We start from the raw sequence: 26,277 nt of genomic DNA, 5'->3' as shown, positions 1-26,277 counted from the left end.
TGAAATCACTTGTGAAAATCAGAAATTTTCCATCAGTTTCACTTGAGAAATCACTTGCATGTGACACGTCCCAAGTGAAATCACTTGTGAAAATCAGAATTTTTCCCATGAGTTTTCAATTATGAAAATATTGAATTTAAAGTAAATATATATTTAAATACATTTTAATTCATTTTAATTAAATGGTATTATTCAAATTTTCAACTAATGGACAATTATTGTTTCGGTTTTTTTGTAAGCTTATTTTTAACATTTGTCATCGCCGTTCTTAAACCTTTGTCCGGGTCCTCTGAATCCTTGGCCAACGCTCCTGAAAAAATATATTTTTAAAAAATTGTATTTGACATGGACATGGCTAGATCGACTCGGCTAGTGATCCTGATCAAGAATATATATACTATATGGGGTCGGAAACGCTTCCTTCTGCCTGTTACATACTTTCCGACGAATCTAGTATACCCTTTTACTCTACGAGTAACGGGTATAATACAATACGAATATTTTAAAAATGTTAATACTAATACTATTAATGTTTTAAATATTGAAATCAATTTTAACGGACTAATTTTCTATAACTACACTTAAAAATTATATTGTAATAAAAATGTATAATAAGTAAACATAACATTATAAGTAAATCCAAATTACTTAATCTTACTATAATCAAATAATTTACTTTTATAAAACAATATAAGTTGTTTAAGTTCGATACACAATAATGTTCCTAAAATATTAGGGCATTCACATGTCGCAAAAAAAAATAACGGACCGGCCGAAATTTGTCTCTGCGAGCGCGAAGTGCAGGCAGATTATAAGACAAGAAAGAGAGGGAAATATCCGAATATCTGCCTCTCTTTGTTGCACGATCGTTTTCGTGGGCAGTCTTCAACGCTGTGCCGACTGCTCTGCTGACGTCAGCAGCGGCACAGCGTTTTAGGCACAAAAAAAAAACAAATAAAGCTTTTTGCCTTGAGCCATGTCACCGCGTCCCTACTGCAGAACTAAAGGGCATCTACTAAACATATTGAAACCAGATGCTAAACAGCTAGTAACCAGCTAATAACATCTAGTAAACAACTTGTATACATCTACTAAACATATAGTAACCAGCTAATAACAACTAGTAAGCAAGTAGTAGACATCTACTAAACAGATAGTAACCATCAGCTCATAACAGTTAACAGCAGCTATTAATCAAAGTTCAAGCAGCTTAACCGCCAACATGAATCACGAAAACCAGATGAGTATTGTAATTATTATTATTCAAAATCTTAGACAATGATGCCTAACTCAAGCAAATAGTATACAAATAGAATAGAACTAGAAAAATAGTTGGCAACAAAAAACAGATATTATGAGATCACAACACCTCTATCATAAACTTGAATTAGAAATTAAATTAAATGACGCTCCTATGTTAGGTAATGATGCCTTCAAAATATGTTATAATTGAGCGACGCGCTTGCATGCTGGAGACGATAAGCGCTCAACCTACAGCAACACTCCGCTATCAGTCAGTTCACAACGAAGAGAGCTGTAAGATTTGTCACCTAGGACCACATCATCTTAGAACATGCAGCAGTCTCCAGGAAATGGACCCCAAACCACGGCGCCAAGCCATTATTCAAGAAGGAGCACGCACAAATTGTTTGTCTACAGCTCATAAGGTTGAAAACTGTGGATAACCAGCCACTTGTCGAGTCTGCCACCAACGGCATCATTCACTGTTACACCAAGGACCGACTAGCAATCCAGTGGCCGGAGCAGCAACTATTGCAGGCTACAACCACGTGGGAGGATATACTCTGCTCGCGACCGCCAAGGTATCATTACAAGAGCCAAACGGTCAACTACAAACATGTCGCGCTGTTATAGATGGTGGATCAAAGGTGAATCTTATCTCAAGGAGGATGGCAGATCTGCTATCACTTAAGGAAATGTCACCGATTGAAATATCTGGAATCGGAGGGAATATATCAACACCAATCAGATCAACACTAAAACTCTCATTAGTTACATCAGGGTTTGAAACACTTATAGAGGTATTTATTATTCCCACAGTCATTACAGACCAACCGTCAGTACCGATTAATACCGATCTTAATATTCCCGAGGGACTGCCGTTAGCAGATCCTGATTTCGGCAACCTAAACCCATTGACCTAACCTTAGGGGTTGAGGTATATTCTCGTGTACTAACCGGTGAACTTCTTGAACTAGGACCTAATAAACCTTTGGCACAGGGCACAAGGCTTGGTTAAGTAATCACAGGTTATCTCAATAAGGAAACCTCATCTGATACGGAAATCAACCCTATTCTGGTAGAAGACAAAGATGATCTTGCAGGACCGAACGCTGCTTATGAGCCAACGAAAGATAAAAATCCGATAAATAATAATCAATTTGATTAGAAGAAAACAAACGGCAAAATGAGATTTTACTCGATGAAGATGGGATTCATTTAACGAACGTAGCATTGATGGATCATAAAATAAAGGAGACTGAAGATATATGTAGCCAATCATGAACTAGCGACACTGACTCGTCCGATCGAGAATCAACCTATATATATAATGGTTCATTGCAGCTTACTGAACTTTATCTGCAAGAGAAAACCCAATTAATATAGAACCGACTTCACATCAATTTAAAACCTACAAGAAGTTTTACTTTTGTTTAACATTTCTAAACTTAATGAAGAAATATCGTAGTTTTGTTGCAGAAGGTCCACATACCATAGACGTGCCAAATGATCAAGTTCTACGAGGGCACAATTTCAGTCCACACGGTAATGTCAATTTTATCGCAAAGGGGAGTGTTAAGCAGCATCAAGAAGATGTGAAGGACCTGAATCCAAAACATGAACCGCTGCAGTTGAAGGGAAGATCCTCCTCGGACAATGATTTGTTAGGTGCTTTCTATACAATTCGGCCAAGGGTTGACCGACATCACGCCTTAATTGAGGGTACCCCTCAATGGGGGGGAGAATGTTCGTACCCAAAGGTGCTCAAAATGACCACACCCAACAAATCAAGCAGTAGCCAAGTTGGAAACAGTACCAGGCGCTCGTAGCACTCACTGCAGATGAGAATTGCTGATCAGCATATGAAATGTCTCACCAACTCACCGTCTCACCGACTCAACGGCACACTGACCCGCCAATGCAGTCAGCACATTTTGCAGTGTCAGCCGAGCCAACTACGCAAACTGCTACCATAATCATAATTCCCTGACCTACTTTAGAATATAGCTTATTTCACTAATCATTACACCAAACTTCAGCGTTCCAAGTAGTATATAAGCATGTATCAAATGAAGAATAAATCAGTTATCAACGCACCTCATAGCTCCGCGGTTCTACTTCCTACCTCTGGGAATAGAGCTCGTAATACACTATCTCAACTAGCAGCTAACCACGTTAGCTCAACCTCAGCGCAGCTCAGCATCGCCTGTGGTCCGGCATCGCAGTAACCATCGTTACCATTGCCGCGACGCGATCGTCCTACCAGCAAGGCGTCCCCGTGCCAGCGACAAGTGCTCATTACCCCCTTGTCCCGCGGTGTGACCCAGAAGTGTCTACTTCGGTTTGGCACAAACCATAATAATAATAATAATAATAATAATTTAAGCTCATCTGGAAATAACAGAAACTAAGACTTGCTTATATTATTTATAAATAAAACAAGAGAAATCGCTATAGTCGATGGTCTTGACTATTATATACCCGTTACTCGGCTTAAGAGAGTGCGAGAGGGACGGAGATATGCTTAAAGCAACTCTGTTTTTTTACAAACATACCTAGCCTATAGCGACACCTACCTATCTTCTTCTTCTAAACCGCCATCTAGCCTATAGCGCCAACTAGCCTATAGCACCCCTAGCCGCTTGGCGGCGTATTAGTGGTTTGTAATATTTATTGAATTGCAAAATATTGATAATCATTTGGCAATACCTTTTTACAAAATATTAAAAAAGAGGTCGCTAGACGGGACTCAGTATTATAGTCGTATATAGGGGTTAGAGTAAGCGTAACACCCTGCTGAAACATACTTGCTAATTCTGCGGTTATATATAGCAGTCGCCTTCGCACACTCTCCTGTCGCACTTCGTCACTACGTGGACTGCTGTCCACAGTGATTTTATTAAAGTTGTCAAAGTCGGTCTATTAGTTAATTAAATTGATTTGTTGTTTCGTTCTAAAATATTTATTTTCGGCACCCATTAAAATTTTAACGCGATCTTATATATTTACTTAAAGTAACGTATATCAGCTGCAAATGAATTGGCTTTTTTTCAATACTGTTTAGAAACTTATGTGTATATATATATACAAACATATGTACATATATATGTATTTTCAAAGCTTTTGAAAAAATCAGTAGTAAGGAACCACAGTAAACTTGTAGAAATTAACGCCTTCCGGGTTAACTCGCGTAATAAATGTATCCTTTGGCTTGAATAATCCCAAATTGTTCGTGCCGTTAAACAAGTCCTGTACAGACTTATATAAGCTACCAATGCTTTTCAAAAATAAATCCTACTTACTATTACATAATAGCCCATGCGGCTCTTCAAGCCTATTCTCTGCAAGGGTACCTCAAATGTTTGAGGACACAAGGGACATGTACCAAAGCCTCCTTGATTGACGAAGGCCACTGCAAAAGAGTTCTTTCCAAGGTCACTTACCGGAGTTACAGGCCGAACCCAAACCTAGGCGTCAAACTTTATTCAATGAACAAGTCGTATAATAATGATTACCTGAAAGTTTCGCACCGCAAGAACGAGCCTTCCAGGCTGGCCCAGCGGGTCCTGATCTATTGCTATTACATCAGGGTTCTGTAGGAGTTCTTTTATTTCCGGACGTACGGTATCCAAATCGTTGGTCATAATCAAAGGGGCAGCGATCACTGCCCATATAGCTAGCTGCAAACGGCTGGCATCGTAGCTTAATCTAAAGTTTCCCAGGACAAGCTAGAGGATGTCGATTTATAACATAAACGCTATCACAGCTTTTAGATATCACCATATCTGGATCATTCCAGCGACCAGGGCCAGAATGTGCTGTCAGAATATCCTGTTTGCTGGAGTATCGCGACATTATGTTCGTCACCGATGTAAACGAGTCTTGTATGTCAACAGCAAACCTCCAGAGATTGCAATGTTTCGCTATCAACGAGTAGTTTGGCTGAAGAAAAGTGCGGATTGGTACCCTGCACGACTTAAAACAGCAAAACAAACCTTTGACTTATAAAAAGGCCAACTGCAGGAGTACACCATGTGCCGACCGGTTTGGTTCATAGCCGCTCCAAAGGCTGGGTATCCCCAGTCTATATCTTCTTCACTAGCGTAGCAGCCGTCCATCTTGACGTAGTCAACGCCCCATTTAGCGAAGGTTTGAGCATCTAGATTAAAGTGCCCAGCAGCTCCAGGGCCACGGAACATGCATGTTTTCTCTCCCACATCATGGTAAATTCCAAACTTCAGTCCTAGGTTATGAATCTGTTCGAAAAAACAAATCAGCTCTTTTAAGGGATACGAATCGCCTACTCACGTGATTGCCGAGAGCCATCATTCCACTGGGGAATCGATCGAAGCTGGGCAGAAGCTCGTGAGTCGCTTCGTCGCGAGACGCTTCCATCCAACAGTCATCGATAATCAAGTATTGATACCCTGCAGCAGCATAGCCCTCTGATAACAAGAGGTCCGCCGTACGTCTCATAAGCGATTCACTATGATCAGAATAACACTTTAAAGAATATATTAAGGAACGCAAAAGTAATCAACCTGATGCAGTCCTTGGGGAAGCGGGCACAGTCCGTCATGCAGCGAAACCTCTCAAATGGCATCCAGCCCATCGGAGGTACGATCGCCAGCCCGTTATTCAGGCCATATACAAATCGAAGGGCATTGCAAATCACAATCAGAAGAAGAGTCATTGGCAACTGCCAGGTGTGAAACAACAATTCTAGTAAGAAACGAGAACCCGTATGAAATATGAGTGTGGGAAAGTCAACTTTATTACCAAAGGGCTGGCGAATCTAATTTAATTTAAGAGCGTGCAATACCAAACGATAAGAAAAGCATATTTAGGTTATGTACTTACGATCTGCGAAACTGCTGATGGAAGTACTCTTGTATTTTCTTTTATACATTATTGCCTGTGCCGTTAAGCATTTAGTATTTGAAGTGTAAGGCTTTTTAAAGTAAAATACAATGAAGCTATGACCAAAAATCGGTCTTGAAATGAAAAACATGTCTCGAATTCCAAATTCTAAACATTTTCAAAAAATCAGTTAATAAGAAAAGCAAAAAGATTTTTGTAAAGTTATTTTTACAGTTACTGTAAGTTTTATTTAGAGAAACTTTAGGCATCAAAAGATTATAGTTTTCAAGACTGGGAAAAAGGTTTAAAAAGTAGATTTTTACAAAAATTAAATTTTTATAAATTAAATTATTAAATTAAATGTTTTTATGTATGTAAATTAGAAGTTAAAGGCTTCCTTCTCGTCGCACGGATGCTCCGCCATCTTTCCCGCGCCATCTGTAGTCCAACTCCGAGCTGGCCAATAATGGCTGGTGATAGCTCCTCCAGCTGTCCCTTAGCGGGCGACCTTATTTCCTTCTCCCTATAGAAGCCGGCGCATCCTCTATCTCCGCTCCATCACCAGCTGCCAAGTAGCTGGTGAAGGAGGAGTCCTTAATGGAGCTCATCGGAGATCGTGCGATGTCCCATGTTTCTTCCCACTGGGATTATCTAGTGGATCTCCTCCAGCGCTTCAACTATTCTGCGGATTTGACCCGTTGTGGTACTGCTTCCTGTCGGTTAAGTCCCACAATAATGGGCAACAGCTTGGATTAGGCATCCTTTTTCATCTGCACTGACCTTTTGCCGTTTTGGGTGTTTTTCTTCCATTTTTATACCCGTTACTCGTAGAGTAAAAGGGTATACTAGATTCGTCGGAAAGTATGTAACAGGCAGAAGGAAGCGTTTCCGACCCCATAAAGTATATATATTCTTGATCAGGATCACTAGCCGATCTAGCCATGTCCGTCTGTCCGTCTGTCTGTCCGGATGAACGCTGAGATCTCGGAAACTATGAGAGCTAGGCTATTGAGATTTGGCGTGCAGATTCCTGAGCTTCTTACGCAGCGCAAGTTTGTTTCAGTATAGTGCCACGCCCACTCTAACGCCCACAAACCGCCCAAAACTGTGGCTCCTACAGTTTTCATGCTAGAGTAAAAATTTAAACTGGAATGAATTTTTCTCATCAATACCTATCGAGTGACCCAAAAAAAAGTTTGCCACGCCCACTTTTACGCCCACAAACCGCCCACAAACTTCAAAAAATCGTAAATATGAACGTGGGTATCTCCGAAACTATCAAGGATAGAGAATTGGGATCTCAGATTTAGATTCCGTAGCTTTGCACGCAGCGCAATTTTGCTACGCGAATATGCCACGCCCACTCTAACGCCCACAAACCGCCCAAACCTTTGGCGCCCACAATTTTCATACTAGATACAGAATTTTAACTGAACTGTATTGGTCTCGTCAATACCTATCGATTGATCCAAAAAAAAATTTGCCACGCCCACCCTAACGCCCATAACGCTTAAATCTGTCTACCGCCGGTAGGTGGCGCATTTCAGTCTTGCTTTGCTGCTTGCTTACCTCCATTTCCCTTTGGTCCCTTTAGCTGAGTAACGGGTATCTGATAGTCGAGGCACTCGACTATAGCATTCTTCCTTGTTTATTTTTCAAAAGTGATTGGCATTTTGAAAAACTGTTACTAATTGGGTTTTTTTTCAAAGAACTTAGTCACCGATTTCAAGCAATACTTTCGTTATCAGTATCCCTAAATAAATTCTTTCGGATTATTTTATCAGACATACATATACTTTTGTATACATTCATTCGTTTCTTTTTTTGCTTTAAATTTTGATTAAGCTGAGTAAATTTTTTCTAATTTTACTTTAACAAATGTTTGTAATATGATGAGTTTCCTATGTACATCAATCATGCCTTTTTATACCCGTTACTCGTAGAGTAAAAGGGTATACTAGATTCGTCGGAAATTATGTAACAGGCAGAAGGATGCGTTTCCGACCCCATAAAGTATGTATATTCTTGATCAGGATCACTAGCCGAGTCGATCTAGCCATGTCCGTCTGTCCGTCTGTCTGTCCGGATGAACGCTGAGATCTCGGAAACTATGAGAGCTAGGCTATTGAGATTTGGCGTGCAGATTCCTGAGCTTCTTACGCAGCGCAAGTATGTTTCAGTAGAGTGCCACATCCACTCTAACGCCCACAAATCGCCCAAAACTGTGGCTGCTACAGTTTTCATGCTAGAGTAAAAATTTAAACTGGAATGAATTTTTCTCATCAATACCTATCGAGTGACCCAAAAAAAGTTTGTCACGCCCACTTTTACGCCCACAAACCGCCCACAAACTTCAAAAAATCGTAAATATGAACGTGGGTATCTCCGAAACTATCAAGGATAGAGAATTGGGATCTCAGATTTAGATTCCGTAGCTTTGTACGCAGCGCAATTTTGCTACGCGAATATGCCACGCCCACTCTAACGCCCACAAACCGCCCAAGCCTGTGGCGCCCACAATTTTCATGCTAGATACAGAATTTTAAATATAGCATTCTTCCTTGTTTATTTTTCAAAAATGATTGGCATTTTGAAAAACTGTTACTAATTGGGTTTTTTTCAAAGAACTTAGTCACCGATTTCAAGCAAACTTTCGTTATCAGTATCCCTAAATAAATTCTTTCGGATTATTTTATCAGACATACATATACTTTTGTATACATTCATTCGTTTCTTTTTTTGCTTTAAATTTTGATTAAGCTGAGTAAATTTTTTCTAATTTTACTTTAACAAATGTTTGTAATATGATGAGTTTCCTATGTACATCAATCATGCCTTTTTATACCCGTTACTCGTAGAGTAAAAGGGTATACTAGATTCGTCGGAAATTATGTAACAGGCAGAAGGAAGCGTTTCCGACCCCATAAAGTATATATATTCTTGATCAGGATCACTAGCCGATCTAGCCATGTCCGTCTGTCCGTCTGTCTGTCCGGATGAACGCTGAGATCTCGGAAACTATGAGAGCTAGGCTATTGAGATTTGGCGTGCAGATTCCTGAGCTTCTTACGCAGCGCAAGTTTGTTTCAGTATAGTGCCACGCCCACTCTAACGCCCACAAACCGCCCAAAACTGTGGCTCCTACAGTTTTCATGCTAGAGTAAAAATTTAAACTGGAATGAATTTTTCTCATCAATACCTATCGAGTGACCCAAAAAAAGTTTGCCACGCCCACTTTTACGCCCACAAACCGCCCACAAACTTCAAAAAATCGTAAATATGAACGTGGGTATCTCCGAAACTATCAAGGATAGAGAATTGGGATCTCAGATTTAGATTCCGTAGCTTTGCACGCAGTGCAATTTTGCTACGCGAATATGCCACGCCCACTCTAACGCCCACAAACCGCCCAAACCTTAGGCGCCCACAATTTTCATACTAGATACAGAATTTTAACTGAACTGTATTGGTCTCGTCAATACCTATCGATTGACCCAAAAAAAAATTTGCCACGCCCACCCTAACGCCCATAACGCTTAAATCTGTCTACCGCCGGTAGGTGGCGCATTTCAGTCTTGCTTTGCTGCTTGCTTACCTCCATTTCCCTTTGGTCCCTTTAGCTGAGTAACGGGTATCTGATAGTCGAGGCACTCGACTATAGCATTCTTCCTTGTTTATTTTTCAAAAATGATTGGCATTTTGAAAAACTGTTACTAATTGGGTTTTTTTTCAAAGAACTTAGTCACCGATTTCAAGCAATACTTTCGTTATCAGTATCCCTAAATAAATTCTTTCGGATTATTTTATCAGACATACATATACTTTTGTATACATTCATTCGTTTCTTTTTTTGCTTTAAATTTTGATTAAGCTGAGTAAATTTTTTCTAATTTTACTTTAACAAATGTTTGTAATATGATGAGTTTCCTATGTACATCAATCATGCCTTTTTATACCCGTTACTCGTAGAGTAAAAGGGTATACTAGATTCGTCGGAAATTATGTAACAGGCAGAAGGATGCGTTTCCGACCCCATAAAGTATGTATATTCTTGATCAGGATCAATAGCCGAGTCGATCTAGCCATGTCCGTCTGTCCGTCTGTCTGTCCGGATGAACGCTGAGATCTCGGAAATATGAGAGCTAGGCTATTGAGATTTGGCGTGCAGATTCCTGAGCTTCTTACGCAGCACAAGTTTGTTTCAGTAGAGTGCCACATCCACTCTAACGCCCACAAATCGCCCAAAACTGTGGCTGCTACAGTTTTCATGCTAGAGTAAAAATTTAAACTGGAATGAATTTTTCTCATCAATACCTATCGAGTGACCCAAAAAAAGTTTGTCACGCCCACTTTTACGCCCACAAACCGCCCACAAACTTCAAAAAATCGTAAATATGAACGTGGGTATCTCCGAAACTATCAAGGATAGAGAATTGGGATCTCAGATTTAGATTCCGTAGCTTTGTACGCAGCGCAATTTTGCTACGCGAATATGCCACGCCCACTCTAACGCCCACAAACCGCCCAAGCCTGTGGCGCCCACAATTTTCATGCTAGATACAGAATTTTAACTGAACTGTATTGATCTCGTCAATACCTATCAATTGACCCAAAATAAAATTTGCCACGCCCACCCTAACGCCCATAACGCTTAAATCTGTCTACCGCCGGTAGGTGGCGCATTTCAGTCTTGCTTTGCTGCTTGCTTATCTCCATTTCCCTTTGGTCCCTTTAGCTGAGTAACGGGTATCTGATAGTCGACGCACTCGACTATAGCATTCTTCCTTGTTTATTTTTCAAAAATGATTGGCATTTTGAAAATCTGTTACTAATTGGGTTTTTTTCAAAGAACTTAGTCACCGATTTCAAGCAAACTTTCGTTATCAGTATCCCTAAATAAATTCTTTCGGATTATTTTGTCAGACATACATATACTTTTGTATACATTCATTCGTTTCTTTTTTTGCTTTAAATTTTGATTAAGCTGAGTAAATTTTTTCTAATTTTACTTTAACAAATGTTTGTAATATGATGAGTTTCCTATGTACATCAATCATGCCTTTTTATACCCGTTACTCGTAGAGTAAAAGGGTATACTAGATTCGTCGGAAATTATGTAACAGGCAGAAGGAAGCGTTTCCGACCCCATAAAGTATATATATTCTTGATCAGGATCACTAGCCGATCTAGCCATGTCCGTCTGTCCGTCTGTCTGTCCGGATGAACGCTGAGATCTCGGAAACTATGAGAGCTAGGCTATTGAGATTTGGCGTGCAGATTCCTGAGCTTCTTACGCAGCGCAAGTTTGTTTCAGTATAGTGCCACGCCCACTCTAACGCCCACAAACCGCCCAAAACTGTGGCTCCTACAGTTTTCATGCTAGAGTAAAAATTTAAACTGGAATGAATTTTTCTCATCAATACCTATCGAGTGACCCAAAAAAAAGTTTGCCACGCCCACTTTTACGCCCACAAACCGCCCACAAACTTAAAAAAATCGTAAATATGAACGTGGGTATCTCCGAAACTATCAAGGATAGAGAATTGGGATCTCAGATTTAGATTCCGTAGCTTTGCACGCAGCGCAATTTTGCTACGCGAATATGCCACGCCCACTCTAACGCCCACAAACCGCCCAAACCTTAGGCGCCCACAATTTTCATACTAGATACAGAATTTTAACTGAACTGTATTGGTCTCGTCAATACCTATCGATTGACCCAAAAAAAAATTTGCCACGCCCACCCTAACGCCCATAACGCTTAAATCTGTCTACCGCCGGTAGGTGGCGCATTTCAGTCTTGCTTTGCTGCTTGCTTACCTCCATTTCCCTTTGGTCCCTTTAGCTGAGTAACGGGTATCTGATAGTCGAGGCACTCGACTATAGCATTCTTCCTTGTTTATTTTTCAAAAATGATTGGCATTTTGAAAAACTGTTACTAATTGGGTTTTTTTTCAAAGAACTTAGTCACCGATTTCAAGCAAACTTTCGTTATCAGTATCCCTAAATAAATTCTTTCGGATTATTTTATCAGACATACATATACTTTTGTACACATTCTTTCTTTTCTTTTTTTGCTTTAAATTTTGTTTAAGCTGAGTAAATTTTTTCTAATTTTACTTTAACAAATGTTTGTAATATGATGAGTTTCCTATGTACATCAATCATGCCTTTTTATACCCGTTACTCGTAGAGTAAAAGGGTATACTAGATTCGTCGGAAATTGTGTAACAGGCAGAAGGAAGCGTTTCCGACCCCATAAAGTATATATATTCTTGATCAGGATCACTAGCCGATCTAGCCATGTCCGTCTGTCCGTCTGTCTGTCCGGATGAACGCTGAGATCTCGGAAACTATGAGAGCTAGGCTGTTGAGATTTGGCGTGCAGATTCCAGAGCTTCTTACGCAGCGCAAGTTTGTTTCAGTAGAGTGCCACGCCCACTCTAACGCCCACAAACCGCCCAAAACTGTGGCTCCTACAGTTTTCATGCTAGAGTAAAAATTTAAACTGGAATGAATTTTTCTTATCAATACCTATCGATTGACCCTAAAAAAAGTTTGCCACGCCCACTTTTACGCCCACAAACCACCCACAAACTTAAAAAAATCGTAAATATGAACGTGGGTATCTCCGAAACTATCAAGGATAGAGAATTGGGATCTCAAATTTAGATTCCGTAGTCTTGTGCGCAGCGCAAGTTTGTTACGCAAATATGCCACGCCCACTCTAACGCCCACAAACCGCCCAAGCCTGTGGCGCCCACAATTTTCATGCTAGATAAAAAATTTTAACTGAACTGTATTGGTCTCGTCAATACCTATCGATTGACCCAAAAAAAATTTCCATGCCCACTATAACGCCCATAACGCTTAAATCTGTCTACCGCCGATAGGTGGCGCATTTCAATCTCGCTTTGCTGCTTGCATATCTCCATTTCCCTTTGGTCCCTTTAGCTGAGTAACGGGTATCTGATAGTCGAGGTACTCGACTATAGCGTTCTTCCTTGTTAATTTTTGAATTCCCCACCGGTTCTGCACGAACACCGCCAAAGATTAAAATTCTTATTCTTTGGGCCGCGGCTAACGGCGTTCATCGAAAATGCACTCGCGAAATCTGGTATTTTTTCTGGTATTTCCTTAGCTCATCTGAGTACCGCGCTGAAAAACAGACCCGACGAAAACCTTTAGCCGCCTGTTTGCCTCTCGCTCACTCCTATGGTTAGCTCGCGGCTTTCGTCGATGTGAGTACTAGGCTTAAGTGTCGTAAAATTTAATTGTATACAGAGAGAAAACGGAGAACAAGAGAAAACGCTATAGTCGAGTGCCTCGACTATCAGATACCCGTTACTCAACTAAAGGGACCAAGTGGATATGCAATGCGCCATCAACCTGAAAACTATGGGCGCCACAGTTTTGGGCGGCTTGTGGGCGTTAGAGTGGGTGTGGCAAACTGACGAAACAAAATTGCGCTGCGCAGGAATCCGCATGCCTAATCACACAATTGCAGCTTTTAAAGTTTCCGAGATCAGCGTTCATACGGACAGTCGAACAGACGGACATGGCTAGATCGACTCGGCTGGTTATCCTGATGAAGAATATATACACTTTATGGGGTCGGAAACGCTTCCTTTTACCTGTTACATACTTTCCGACGAATCTAGTATACTCTTTTACGCTACGAGTAACGGGTATACAAATTGAAATACATATATGTATGTTGAAAAGCAAAATTATACATAATAACATGGGGTTAATGTCTTAGTGGATTAAACCATTCGGCGTGTAGAAGATTAACAATGTCCCTTTAGAGCCCAGTAGGTCGAAATATAACACACACTCCTACCTGCCTTAATTTGGTCGGACAAAGAGCGGGGAACAGGTACACAGGTGGCTGAGCGCAGAGAGCGACTTTCTGATCGCCGAGCCGACGACTCTTTTGCAACGAACGAAGTCCAAGTCCAAGTAGCCAGATTCATTTTCCAGTGAGACGTCGTCGTGAGACAAGCTTTAATCCGGAGCGGGCGCGATCTTTCAGTTGGTTCAGGAGTGTCGGATCAGCCCAGCTGTATTCTCTCCACGGAGCGTGCGCAGAATTATAGTGCTAAGGGGTTCGGGATCAGAGCCGCGCGCCGCCATATTTGTTTTTCAATCGCCAGTGTGTGTGTGTTTCAGCTCCGTTGCCTGAGTCTCCGGGTGTGTGTGTGAGTGCGAAAGACCATTGGGTGCATTCTCCAAGAATTCCGAATCGAGATTTTCTTGAATTTGAATAAGGCCTGCAACGGGAATTCAATTCCCAGCTCTATTGTGTGTGTGTGTGTGTATGCTGTCACCCCGCTATGTACGAGTGTGCGTGTGCCCATGTTGCTGTGAACCCGATTGAGAATGCGAACGTTGGTGTGAGTGCAAGTGGCTCTGAGTGCGCGGCGAAAAATATCCGCTTACCTAAGCCAAAAAGCTCTCTGGCAACGGTCTAAGAACGCACCTGGGTACAGACACAGTCACAGAAAACACAGCAACAGCCGCAGAAATACCTGTGGACACAAACGAGGCCAGCACACAAAGCGAAACCAGAAAGTCCACATTTTTGGACCTGCTCTCCGCCCTTCCCCTCTCTCCGCGCCGCGCACTCGAGTGGAACACCGCTCTTTAGCTACAGCTACCGCACTACGAGTTAGTAATTCCGCTACGTAGTCACAATGGGTGACTCCACGCCCATCTGTAGGTGCCGCGTGCTCTACCTGGGCAGCGCCGTGCCGCGCCAGAGCAAGGACGGTCTGCAGGGCATCCAGGAGCCGCTGCGCAGCCTCTATCCCTCGGAGGGGGCAGTGGGCGCCAAGGGAATCGACAGTTGGCTGAGCGTCTGGTCGAACGGCATTCTGCTGGAGAACGTGGACGAGAACCTTAAGCAGATCACGCGCTTCTTCCCGATTGAGTCGCTGCACTACTGCGCCGCCGTGCGGCAGGTTCTCATTCCAGAGCGTGGGAACGCCCATCCGGAGCCAAAATTCCTGCCGCTGGACTCACCCTTCGCGCGAATGCCGCGCGCCCAGCACCCACCCATCTTCGCCGCCATCTTGCGACGCACCACCGGCATCAAGGTGCTCGAGTGCCACGTCTTCATCTGCAAGCGGGAAGCGGCCGCGAACGCGCTAGTCAGGTGTTGCTTCCATGCCTACGCCGACAACTCGTACGCTCGCCAGCTGGAGACGGGCGGATCGGGCGGTAGCGTCTATGGCACCTTGAAGAGCGCTGCCGGAAGCAAGTCCAGTGCTGACGCGACCAACGGAGTCGGAAACGAAAGCGGATTCGGAGGCGGTAACCACCATCTAGCCCTTTCCAGCCAAGCTGACTGGCAGTCGCGGGCGGGCAGCACAACGACGTTGAATAGTCTGGGACGGGGCTCTAACGGCCACGCCAATGGATCAGCGATGGGCACAAATGGTGGTATCGCAGCCGAGGGTTACACATCCGTTAAAAACTGTAAGTAACCCTGCTACAGTCTTAATAAAAACCACAGTTATTTGCATAACAGGTAGACTTCGGACTATCTTGAAAACACATTTAAGCCAACTCGAAAAAAAGATTTTGCCATCAATAATTCGCGTAGTCTTGCGATGTTTTCTAAGAAAACTTAATATAAATACTTAATTTAACAATTATACTCGTTACTCGTAGAGTGAAAGGGTATACTAGATTCGTCGGAAAGTATGTAACAGGTAGAAGGAAGCGTTTCCGACCCCACGAAGTATATATATTCTTGATCAGGGTCACTAGCCGAGTCGATCTAGCCATGTCCGTCTGTCCGTATGAACGCTGAGATCTCGGAAACTATAAAAGCTAGAGTGCTGACACTTGGCTTCCAGCACAGCGCAAGTTTTTCAGCAGCGTGCCACGCCCACTCTAACGCCCACAAACGACTATAATACTAAAACGAGCCTAGCACCCATATTTTTTATATTTTTTAAAAATTTAAATGAGCGTTTTTCTTATTATAAATACCTACATGCCAACACTTATTGAAATCGGACTATTCCTTAAAAAGTTATAACCAAATATTTATCAATATTTTGCAATTCATTCGAGATTGTACATGCAAATAATATATTTTCACTAATGCGCCATCAAGCCGCTAGGAGCGCTGTAGAAGAAGAAGATAGGTGGCGCTATTGACTAGGTGTGTTAGTGAAAAAAACAGAGCCTCTTTATCTTTATCTTAACTTTATATCTCCATCCCTCTTGCACTCCCTTAAGCTAAGAAACGGGTATCTGATAGTCGAAACACTCGACTATAGCGTTATCTCTTGTTTTTTGAATTAATTGTTTAAAATAACTTATACAATTTTTCTTTTGGTACTAATCATCACTATGCTGCTTGTATATAGTATTTCTATCTCCCTCGCACTCCTCTTAGCTGAGTAACGGGTATTTGATAGTCGATGGCATCAACTACAGCGTTCTCCCTAGTTGTGGTTACACTATCAAAAAGGACAAAAAGTATGGCACTAAAATTAACTTTTCTGTGACTGATTTTCCAGAAAATGCCCCAAATATATTTTATAGCGTGTGAAACACTTTCTTCTACCAGTTACTTACTTTCCAACGGATACAATATATCTTTTTACTCTACAAGTATTAGAGTGTACCATCTATGACTTTTGGATACCCTATAATAATAAAAATTAAATGTCTTACGGCTAGCTACGTACTAATTAATAAGGCCCATGTGACCACGATTAGGTTATTAGATCTATACTGTTTTATGCATTCTTGGTTTTCACAGCCCTTCGACTTCGGGCCGTGCCACATTCGCCTTTATCCCACTCATGAACAAAACGCAAAGTCTCATCATCAACAGGTAGGCATGGTTAGTACAGAGATACCCCCAACACAGTTAACAAAAGTGAGGGGAACAATTCAAAAAAGCTGGTTCCGAGCTTAAACATTCATTAAAAACATGCAAGTGTGTTGAGTGAGTAAGTGAACCAAAATGAACACGTGAGAAAATTTCTGATTGTTTGCTAATTTTCATGTGACTGCGGTCGTGGCTTGGTGCTTTTGCTTATGGAACACGCCGATTCGCTGGAAAGTCAGTAGGGAAGTGTGAAATCGCTTCAAAACCGCGGTAGAGTGGTCAAAAAGAGAGTGTCGTTGAGAGGGTGGTCGGCGATGTGAGGGTGCTTCACTGAAACTCCGCCGAGAAGAGTTTAAACTTTTGTTAAGCAAGCTCACCTGCGGTTAATAAAAAATAAAAATTTTAAAAAACCAAACGACTTAGCCGTTTGAAATCAAAACAATTCAAAACGTACAACTGGAAAATATTAACAATGATTAAAATGCACTCTAAAGTTCGTTAAAAAGTTTGTTAAAAAGTTGTTTGTATACCCGTTAATCGTTGAGCAAATATATATTCTTCATCCGAAACACAGTCTCACTCGTGCTTGTTATCGGAAAAAAGCCCTCATACACTGAATTGATGCGAAGCTATCACTGAAAAGCCCTAGAGCTTCATTTACCTTTGGATTGCTCCTTGCACAACCGATGAGAGATTTTGTGTGGTTGGTCGTAAATACTCGTGAAAAGACCTTTTGTTGTTTTGGTCACTTACTGACTCTCAGTAGATGATCCGGAAACGGCTTTGTTGGTATCGAGCGGTCAGTAAGGCACCGGATTCGTATGTTACGGTAAAGAAAACCCGAGACTGAGAGCCTGATCGAATCGATAAATGAGGTGGTTGCTAAGACCTTGAGCGACTCAGTCTTATTTAAGATATTTTTACTGAGCAAACCGATTAGAATAATTTTGAATAAAATGTGTATTTCTATAAATTATATCAAACCAAAACACCTTTTAATGCGGTAAGGGGTCGGGACGATCGCACCTTCAACCAAAAAGTGGTTAAAAATAAAAACTTTTAGCTATAACTTTAAATTTATTGTATTATGAAAATTTAAGTAAAGGTGACGATTAGCAAATTGAATTGCCTTTTTAGCTATATATACCACTCTTCTGGTGCGCTTCGTCACTACGTGGACTACCGTCCACAGTAATTAAGCATATATGCATATATGTACACTAGACTAGTACACCTCTTTTGGTTACACCTTAAACTGTGATCACTCATAGTTTTACAGGTTGTACAGTGTGCAGTTCGAATTCAAACTCATTCAAGCCAAACCATTAATATTGCTGCTTAGGTAGGAAGAGATAGTTAACTATAAAATTATATAAATTCAATTATATTCAGTATTATAATTAAGCAATAAAATGTATAGCATTTTCATTTGTTGGCGGGTACAAGTGTATAGAACCCCTTATTTGCGCTTGTTTGAAGATCGTCTACCAGCGTGGCCAGCGCCCCACGACATTGAGGCCTCGAGGTCTTCTTCAAAGAACGGCTTTGGCTGAGGCTGCAGCCTTTTTCAAAGCACATTACGATCTTCTGAGTCCATTTTACAACTTCTTACTGCTGCCTCTGCAAAGAGGCTGGACGGCACTCGAATGGAGGAAGTAAATACTCGAGTGCAAAAACAAAAACGGGGCCCATTAACCGAAATCCACTTGCAGTTGAACGACTCCGTTGCATGCAACAACCGCATGACAGTTTGTTTTCACGGGCTGGAAATAACTTCACGATGGAATAATAGCAACGCGGAGCCCGATCGTAAAGCTATGAAATTAAGATTTGAGACTTAACTGGCATACCTCAGCATTTAATTTCCGACCTACATACCGATTTCCCTTCGAGATCTGTTTGCCGAATCGGAAGAGCTCACACTCCTTTTCCGCTGGAAATCAACGAACATATTTTTATGGCATGTGCAATTGTGCTCCGACAATAAGCTACTACGAGCAAGTTAGCATAATTACTTTAATTCAGATGCACAGACTAGCTTTCTTAGATTAAAAAAAAGATGGTTGTGGACATTTCTAATTTTCACATCTTATTAGATTTCGTATGTCGTAAAGCGACTTTCTATCTGAGTTCGCAATTCAGTTACAGAGTGTATAAACTTTTACCGGGTCGTTTTGGAATCCTTGCAAGACATCTTGTTTATTTGTGTGAGTTCTTAACTGCTGCATTAGTCAATCTTCTGACATTACGATCTGACTACCCAAATTCCAACTTGCAACTGTACCTGCGTCTCTCCAACGGAACACACCAAATCTCAAAGGCAATGATCCACAAGAGAAAACTCAATGGTCGATGCTCGACTATCGGGTATCTGATTACTCAGCTAAAGGGAGTGCTAGGGAGACGGAGATATGCAAGCAGCAATGCGACTGTTCGCGAAATTGCATACCAAGACACATAGAGTCGTTTCCCTTATTTGCTTATGTCTTTTTAATGAATGGTCCGATTTAAATATTAGAAATGTACTGATAACCAAAACAAAAATTAAAATTAATAATAACAAGAAAGGAAGTTAACTTCGGCAAGCCGAAGTTTGTATACCCTTGCAGCTATAATTATTAAATTTAAAAATACAAAAAATGATATTCCCAATAGTATAAGATAATATGTCAAAAAACACCGAAGCTATAATTTGTTTCACAGTCGTCCGATTTTGATAAAATTAAATTCAAAACTCAGAACTAATTGAAAAATGTTATTCCAAGCGTAGGAGGTTATATGTTAAAAAACACCGAAGCTATAATTTGTTTCATATTATTTTCCCACCAATTTTCCGATCGATCCCATGGCAGCTATATGATATAGTCGTCCGATTTTGATAAAATTTAATTCGAAACTCAAAACTAATTCAAAAATGTTATTTCCAAGCTTAGGAGGTTATATGCTAAAAAACACCAAAGATATAATTTTTTAAAATTTTTTTTTTTTTAGGGGTTGTAAACGATTCCTTCTACCTGCTACATATTTTTCGGCCAATCTAGGGTAATTAGATTACTCTACGAGTAACGGGTTTACAAAAACAGCGAAACAACTTCATACCCCGGTGCTGGCTTTAGTTTTTTAATCGTTTAGCATTAAATATGTTAGGTAAGGCAAGCAAATATAGAAAATGCTGGGCTGTTGCCGACTCATTTTCTACCACTCCTTTTCCTCCCGACTTGTTGGAATTCGTGTCGCACCAAACTTCAGTAAATGCCAGCGGAGTGCTTTGGCGAGCCTTGAATGCATTGTAGTTCAACTTATACTGACTGCATGGCACAGATTTTTATAGAGTCAACGGCCAAGCTTCCATCTTATCCGTCTCAATCCCCTTCCTGTTATATTTTCACGCACGCATGCGCGTCTCGCCGTCCGCGCAAAGTTAGTGAGAGTTTGAATTTTACTTTTGGTTTGATTCGCCTGATAATGACGTAAGTCCAAATATTTTTTACGGTGGTTCCGTGAAGCAGGGTACAGAAGCAGAGAAAATGTGATGCAATTAAATGTCGGTAAATGCCCAAGCATAATTAAAAAATTGTAATTGGAAATGTAATTTTACTTTCTGAAACTAATATCACTAGATAAAATTGGAGCCAGGTCAATTAAATGATCTGGAATCCGACGGACTTCCGCCGCTATTTGCACAAATTATATTCCGTGCGCTGTAAAAGTTGTTGTCTAATTTGCTAAACGGTAGAGCGAAACTGCTTGACAAAGCTTCCTGCTCAGTTATAGATGTCTTGCCGTCCAATGAGTATATTCATATACGAGTTTTTAGCTTGGAAGGCCAAAGTCTATTAAGTGTTCACAATTTGAACGCAAAAAAACTGTGTAAGGTCGACATAAAATGTACTTCACTACAGTCTAACATTTTAATGTATTTTGCATTAAGCAATTTAAAAAGTTACTGAAATGAGAGTGGTAATAGGGACTGTCCTATAATCTCTGGGTCGTGTGATAATGCGCTTGGCCCCACTTTATTGATCACCAAAAGTCTGTCGGTGCGTCTGTATGAACGCTGGAATGTCAAAAACTATAAATGCGACAAATTTTGAATTAAGCATGCCTTTTCTACATGGCCCACATTCTTAGAGATGTAAAATGGAATTTTGTTTTCTTTATCAATTCATATAAAAATGTTCATAATAAAATGTAATCGCCACTAGGTGGCGCCCTGCATTCCGCTTTCTTTACCTGAGTTACTGTTATCTTCATTGAACATTGTTCAAATACACTTCGGCAGATTAACTTTTTGAATCGTGGTAAAAAGAAAGTTGAAAAATCAAGAGATCATTTAGCTGAAAGTTAGCAGCGGAATACCTTAAATCTTGCCTTTGAATGTTGTCCATGTAAATATCTGCTCCCAAGCAAAAGTGATAGCGATTGCGCTAGCTGTCATTTTTTAAGCCAGTCAAGTCTGGGGGTCAATAGCCCGCATGCTGAGCAGGTTTCATATGTAAGCGAGTAAGAAAACAACGCCCATAAAAAGCCAGTTGGTAGAATAACAAACAAGTCCTAAAGGCACAACCAAAGAATTGCGCTTGGAAAAAAAATACGGAATGGCAAGATACAAAAGCAGACACCAAAGCTGCCACCAAAGACACTTGAAGACACTCTTCGCAAGCCAACACAGGCTGGGCCTTCAACATGGCCAAAAGAGGAAAGGGAACTAGGCTATCAGCTTTGAAGCGGTCGCGGGTTAGGTCTGGGACTGGACTAAATGGAACTCAGGCCGACTACAGGTCGGCGGTATTGCAGTATCGTGGCAGTTGCAGGTGTAGCCATGGTCACGTTATTAAGTTACTGTTATTTATTACGAAGCCGTTGTCTCCATGGCCCAATTGAGCTGTAGTGTGAGTAGTTGTTCGTCGGCTGGACCCGAGTCCAGAAGAGGCCAGTCGTACCAATTCCATCGCAGTCCCCGACCATTTAATTGAAATGCCTTTGCATTCGCAAAACCAGTGGTCTTGGCCAGTTTTCGTTCATATGAACTGATAAGACAAGCTTAGTCGATGGTCAGCATGTAAGCTATTTGTATTCAAGAGCTTTGTTAAGCTCTGGCCACCAGTTGCTCCGCTGACTCAGCAATTCGCCTTTGTCGGCAGCTCGAAAAGTGAGACAAGTGCGCAGTGGATCTTGATAGTCAGCGGAAAACATCTGTCAGCCATGAAGGTCAGGCAAAATGGATTTATGACTTCTTGCACAGCATTTTTAGATTACATTCCTTCAGACACTAAAATCAAAGTAAAACAAGGAACAACGCTATAGTCGAGTACCTCGACTATCAGATACCCGTTACTCAGCTAAAGGGACCAAAGAGAAATGGAGATATGCAAGCAACAAAGCGAGATTGAAGTGCGCCACCTACCGGCGGTATACAGATTTAAGCGTTATGGGCGTGGCAAATTTTTTTTTAGATCAATCGATGATAGGTATTGACGAGACCAATACATTTCAGTTAAAATTTCTTATCTAGCATGAAAATTGTGGGCGCCACAGGCTTGGGCGGTTTGTGGGCGTTAGAGTGGGCGTGGCATATTCGCGTGACAAACTTGCGCTGCGTACAAGGCTACGGAATCTAAATCTGAGATCCCAATTCTCTATCTTTGAAGGTTTCCAAGATATCAGCGTTCATATTCACGATTTGTTAAAGTTTGTGGGCGGTATGTGGTCGTTAAAGTGGGCGTGGCAAACTTTTCTTTAGGTCAATCGATAGGTATTGATAAGAATAATACATTTCAGTTAAAATTTTTATTCTAGCACTAAAAATTTAGGAGCCACAGTTTCGGGCGGATAGTGGGCATTAGAGTGGGCGTGGCACACTGCTGAAACAAACGTGCGCTGCGCACGAAGCCCAAGAATCTGCATGGCATATCCCAATAGCAGAGAGAAAGAAAGAGACGGAAGATCGTTTTCTCAGTGTTGAAAAGCACTGGAAGGACCGAAAATTTGCGCACGTAACAGCGCTGTAAATCTTTCTGTTTTCCCATTGGTCTACGACTAACTCTCGTATTGCGAAACCCGTATGCCTAATGTGATCTTTTGCGAATCTTCTAAGCGTGTTCCAATTTTTAACATTTAAACTTATTTTTTTTCAATTTTCAATTTAAAAGCTGAGTAACTGGTATCTGATAATTTGTTAAAATTTAAATGAGATTTTGTTCTTTTTATCAATACCCATCACATGCCAAAAATTATTGAAATCGGACCAGTCATTAAAGTCAAGAACAGCGAACATGTTTTCTTTTCGGTACTCCGAACGATCCGACTTATATTTTACCTGTAATAGAAAGAAGACTTTTTGGAAAGTTTTATTCCGAATGCTTTAAAACTGAAAGACTAGCTTGCATGGAAACGGATAAAGGGACAGACGGGCATGACTATATTGACTCGTCTAGTGATATCAGTATCACTAGACGAGTCAATATAGTCATGCCCGTCTGTCCCTTTATCCAAGCATATATATACACCATAGGTCAGAAATTTCTTCTTCACTGCGCTGCAAATTTTTGACTCAAATTATTATACCCGTATAAAAACACGTGGAAATCATTTGAACATTCATTTTAACAACTACCTATCTCTTTCAGTTTACGGCAGCAGCGCTGACCTTAACGTCACAGTCGATGATGGAGAGGCTTCGTGCAATGGCGACGAGAACCATAAGGTGTGGAGTGGATCGCAGGATCAGTTGAACAGCATTGGTCCCCAAGAAAGTCCTTATGAGCTGTTTGCGGGAAACACATCAACATTGGGGAGGCCCCTTCGGGCTCGCCAGATTAGCACACCGATCGATGTGCCGCCTCCGCCGGTGAAGGAGGAGCGCAAGACAAAGCGAGACAAGAAGGTGTCCAGGTCGAGCGGCAGCCAAAGCCTGTCCGGCACCCTCATTCGACCGAAGCCAGTACACCCGGCGGCGCTTCATCGCTCCGGCTTCCAAGGAGCGGCAGGAGCTGGCAGCATGGTCTACGGACCCGTCTCCGGACCGCAATCTGCCCGTTTCCACACGATCAGTCATCGCGGCTTTCCCCCGGGGCCGACCAGCCACCTGGCCCACCACCCACAGCCCCATCTACCACAGCACCAGGTCCATATGATGCACCACTCACACATGAGTGGACTTCCTACCATGCCGATCCCAGTGATGATGCCGCAGCAGTACGCCACCCTTCAGACGTCTCGCTCAACTAGCAAGAAAAAGAAAAAGGACAAAAAAAATGGGTCTGGTGGTGGTGGAGGAGTGCCCGTCGGCATGCCCATTGTGCCGCCCATCTACGCCTACCATCACCAACAACAGGCCATGGGCGCTCCGTCCCCCCAGTTGACCCAGTCCCAAATCGGGGAGCCACGTCCACTGGTCCATTCAAGCCGAAAGCTTGCGGCATCGATGGGCAACGGATTGGATGACTCTGGAAACTCGGGCGCGGAATCGCCATCGCCGGGCGGCACTGGCATTTACAAGGTATGCTTCCCTTGAGTTAAATTTGGTAAATGAAACAAAAGAAAACGCTACAGTCGAATTTAAAGTATGTCATGGCAACCAATAGAATGTTGTTATATGGATGAAAATTGAAATATCTTCTAAGTGCGCCACAATAAAGCGCGATCGGTTTGGTAATCCTCTCTAAGTTGTGTTCACAAAAGAATGCAAATACCAACCTACAATACCAACCAATATAACACATCAACAATACCTTTGACGATATAAAACACACGAGTAAATTGGCCAAGTAAGAGTTTAAAGACAATCAGGTCAACGTCATGGAGTGGCCTGCAAAGAGACCTAAATGTGAAGTCTTGGAAATACAAATAATATTAGTTGTTTTGCAAAGTATGTTTAAAAGTTATTCTTTTTGGGTTTTTAATTGCCTGAATGGGCACTACTATTATTTTGACCATACACAATACAAATTCGGTTATTAACTTTTGTATTTTTGCAGCGCAAAGGACACCTGAACGAGCGAGCGTTCAGCTACTCTATACGCCAGGAGCATCGTAGCCGCAGCCATGGATCGTTGGCAAGCCTGCAGTTTAATCCTCCGGACATAAAGAAGGAACGCGAGATCGCTCAAATGGTGGCTGGTCTTGACCTGAATGATGGTGAGCTACCTATGGGCCCGAACACGTTGCAGCGCAAGCAGGCCATGACAATGTCAAATGGAGGAGGACAGGGTCCGGGACCTGGTCAGAACCCTCACGCTCACCATTCTCACCCACATGCCATCTACGGCCCACTGGGATCAGCCAGCAGCTTCGGAATGCCGCGAAGATAAGATTTGATATGTCTACAACATCACTTCCGGACTGAACTGCGAACCGCGAAGTTTAAAAAAATTAGACTTACACAACTTTGAGCGATGCTGGTCAAATTAAAGAAGGGAGTGATGTAGAATGAAGAAAACCTTCTGTCATTGTTGTACACCAGATTAAAAAGACGGCAGCTGAACAGTTTAGCGACGCTCCAACTCAACATAAACGAATATGTGTGCCTTATTAGGTTTATACTAAAAGAATGTGCGCTCGCTAGTAACCATGAATCCACGAGATACCATATATTAATATACTAACCATTATAAAACATAGTGTAGACTATTATAATGCGATCGCAATGTTGTAGCAACCATTATCCGACGTAACCGATAAGACGGAGAAACACACCTTAATCGTATATTACTTGTATGCTGATTGAATATGTACAATAAATACCTACAATAAACAGTTAACTGAGTACGATCCTAGCCTAAAGCAAATGATTTCGCACGTCTAAGCCGGTACGAAGTAAGATCAGCAGATTCAGTAAGAACCAGAAACATCGATGTTTATATTTTTATCTACTTTAAATTTTTCACTTTTCACCATGCAGTGACATTACTGACACTGTTTGTGCTAAATACGCGTGTCTTTAAGCATTTTCATTACTTGTCAAATAATTTTGAAAACGTAATGCTAAATAATTAATTACCTCTCATAAAGTAATGCTTATGAAAATTAATGCATCTCTTTTGGAATATGTAATGCCAATGAAAAATCAATTCATCACTTTGAGAAAAGTAATGCTAATAGAATATAATTGCAATACTTTTCCAAAATATAATGATAATAACATAGCATTGCATTACTTTAAAAAAAATTGCCAATGGAAAAATAATTCATTACTTTCAAATTCAATAAAAACAAGAGAAAACGCTATAGTCGATGGCATAGACTATTAGATACCCGTTACTCAGCTTAAGGGAGTGCGAGAGGGATGAAGATATGCTTCCAGGAAATTAGTTTTTTCACTA

At 41.4% G+C, this 26,277-nt stretch overlaps 2 protein-coding genes across 5 annotated transcripts; one reads left to right on the top strand and one right to left on the bottom strand.

Annotated features, from left to right (window-relative positions):
• Positions 1–257: 257 nt before the first annotated feature.
• LOC119560021 (alpha-N-acetylgalactosaminidase-like) lies at positions 258–14,115 on the bottom strand. 4 transcript variants are annotated; one of them, XM_037873310.1, is made up of 8 exons: positions 13,946–14,114; positions 5,784–5,964; positions 5,551–5,728; positions 5,238–5,498; positions 5,023–5,184; positions 4,758–4,970; positions 4,545–4,709; positions 258–310 (listed from the first exon to the last, which is right to left on the bottom strand). In XM_037873310.1, exons 1-8 carry the CDS (start codon positions 14,076–14,078, stop codon positions 269–271), a joined length of 1,335 nt encoding a protein of 444 aa, XP_037729238.1. In that variant the 5' UTR covers positions 14,079–14,114; the 3' UTR covers positions 258–268. The 4 variants fall into 4 exon arrangements, with proteins under 4 accessions (XP_037729238.1, XP_037729240.1, XP_037729237.1 ...); XM_037873309.1 differs by lacking the exon at positions 258–310 and adding an exon at positions 4,196–4,491 and having other exon boundaries at positions 13,946–14,113; XM_037873311.1 differs by lacking the exons at positions 258–310; positions 13,946–14,114 and adding exons at positions 4,199–4,491; positions 6,103–6,197.
• On the top strand, positions 14,094–25,726 carry LOC119560020. Its single transcript, XM_037873308.1, has 3 exons — positions 14,094–15,582; positions 23,584–24,455; positions 24,934–25,726. The coding sequence occupies exons 1-3, from the start codon at positions 14,799–14,801 to the stop codon at positions 25,264–25,266; spliced, it is 1,989 nt and encodes a 662-aa protein (XP_037729236.1). The 5' UTR covers positions 14,094–14,798; the 3' UTR covers positions 25,267–25,726.
• The last annotated feature ends 551 nt before the right edge of the window (positions 25,727–26,277 follow it).

The sequence above is a fragment of the Drosophila subpulchrella genome, unplaced genomic scaffold, assembly GCF_014743375.2.
Source record: "Drosophila subpulchrella strain 33 F10 #4 breed RU33 unplaced genomic scaffold, RU_Dsub_v1.1 Primary Assembly Seq354, whole genome shotgun sequence".
Lineage (NCBI taxonomy): Eukaryota > Metazoa > Arthropoda > Insecta > Diptera > Drosophilidae > Drosophila > Drosophila subpulchrella.
The sequence above is the reverse complement of the archived record's forward strand: the minus strand, read 5'-3'. Positions and strand labels throughout refer to the sequence as shown.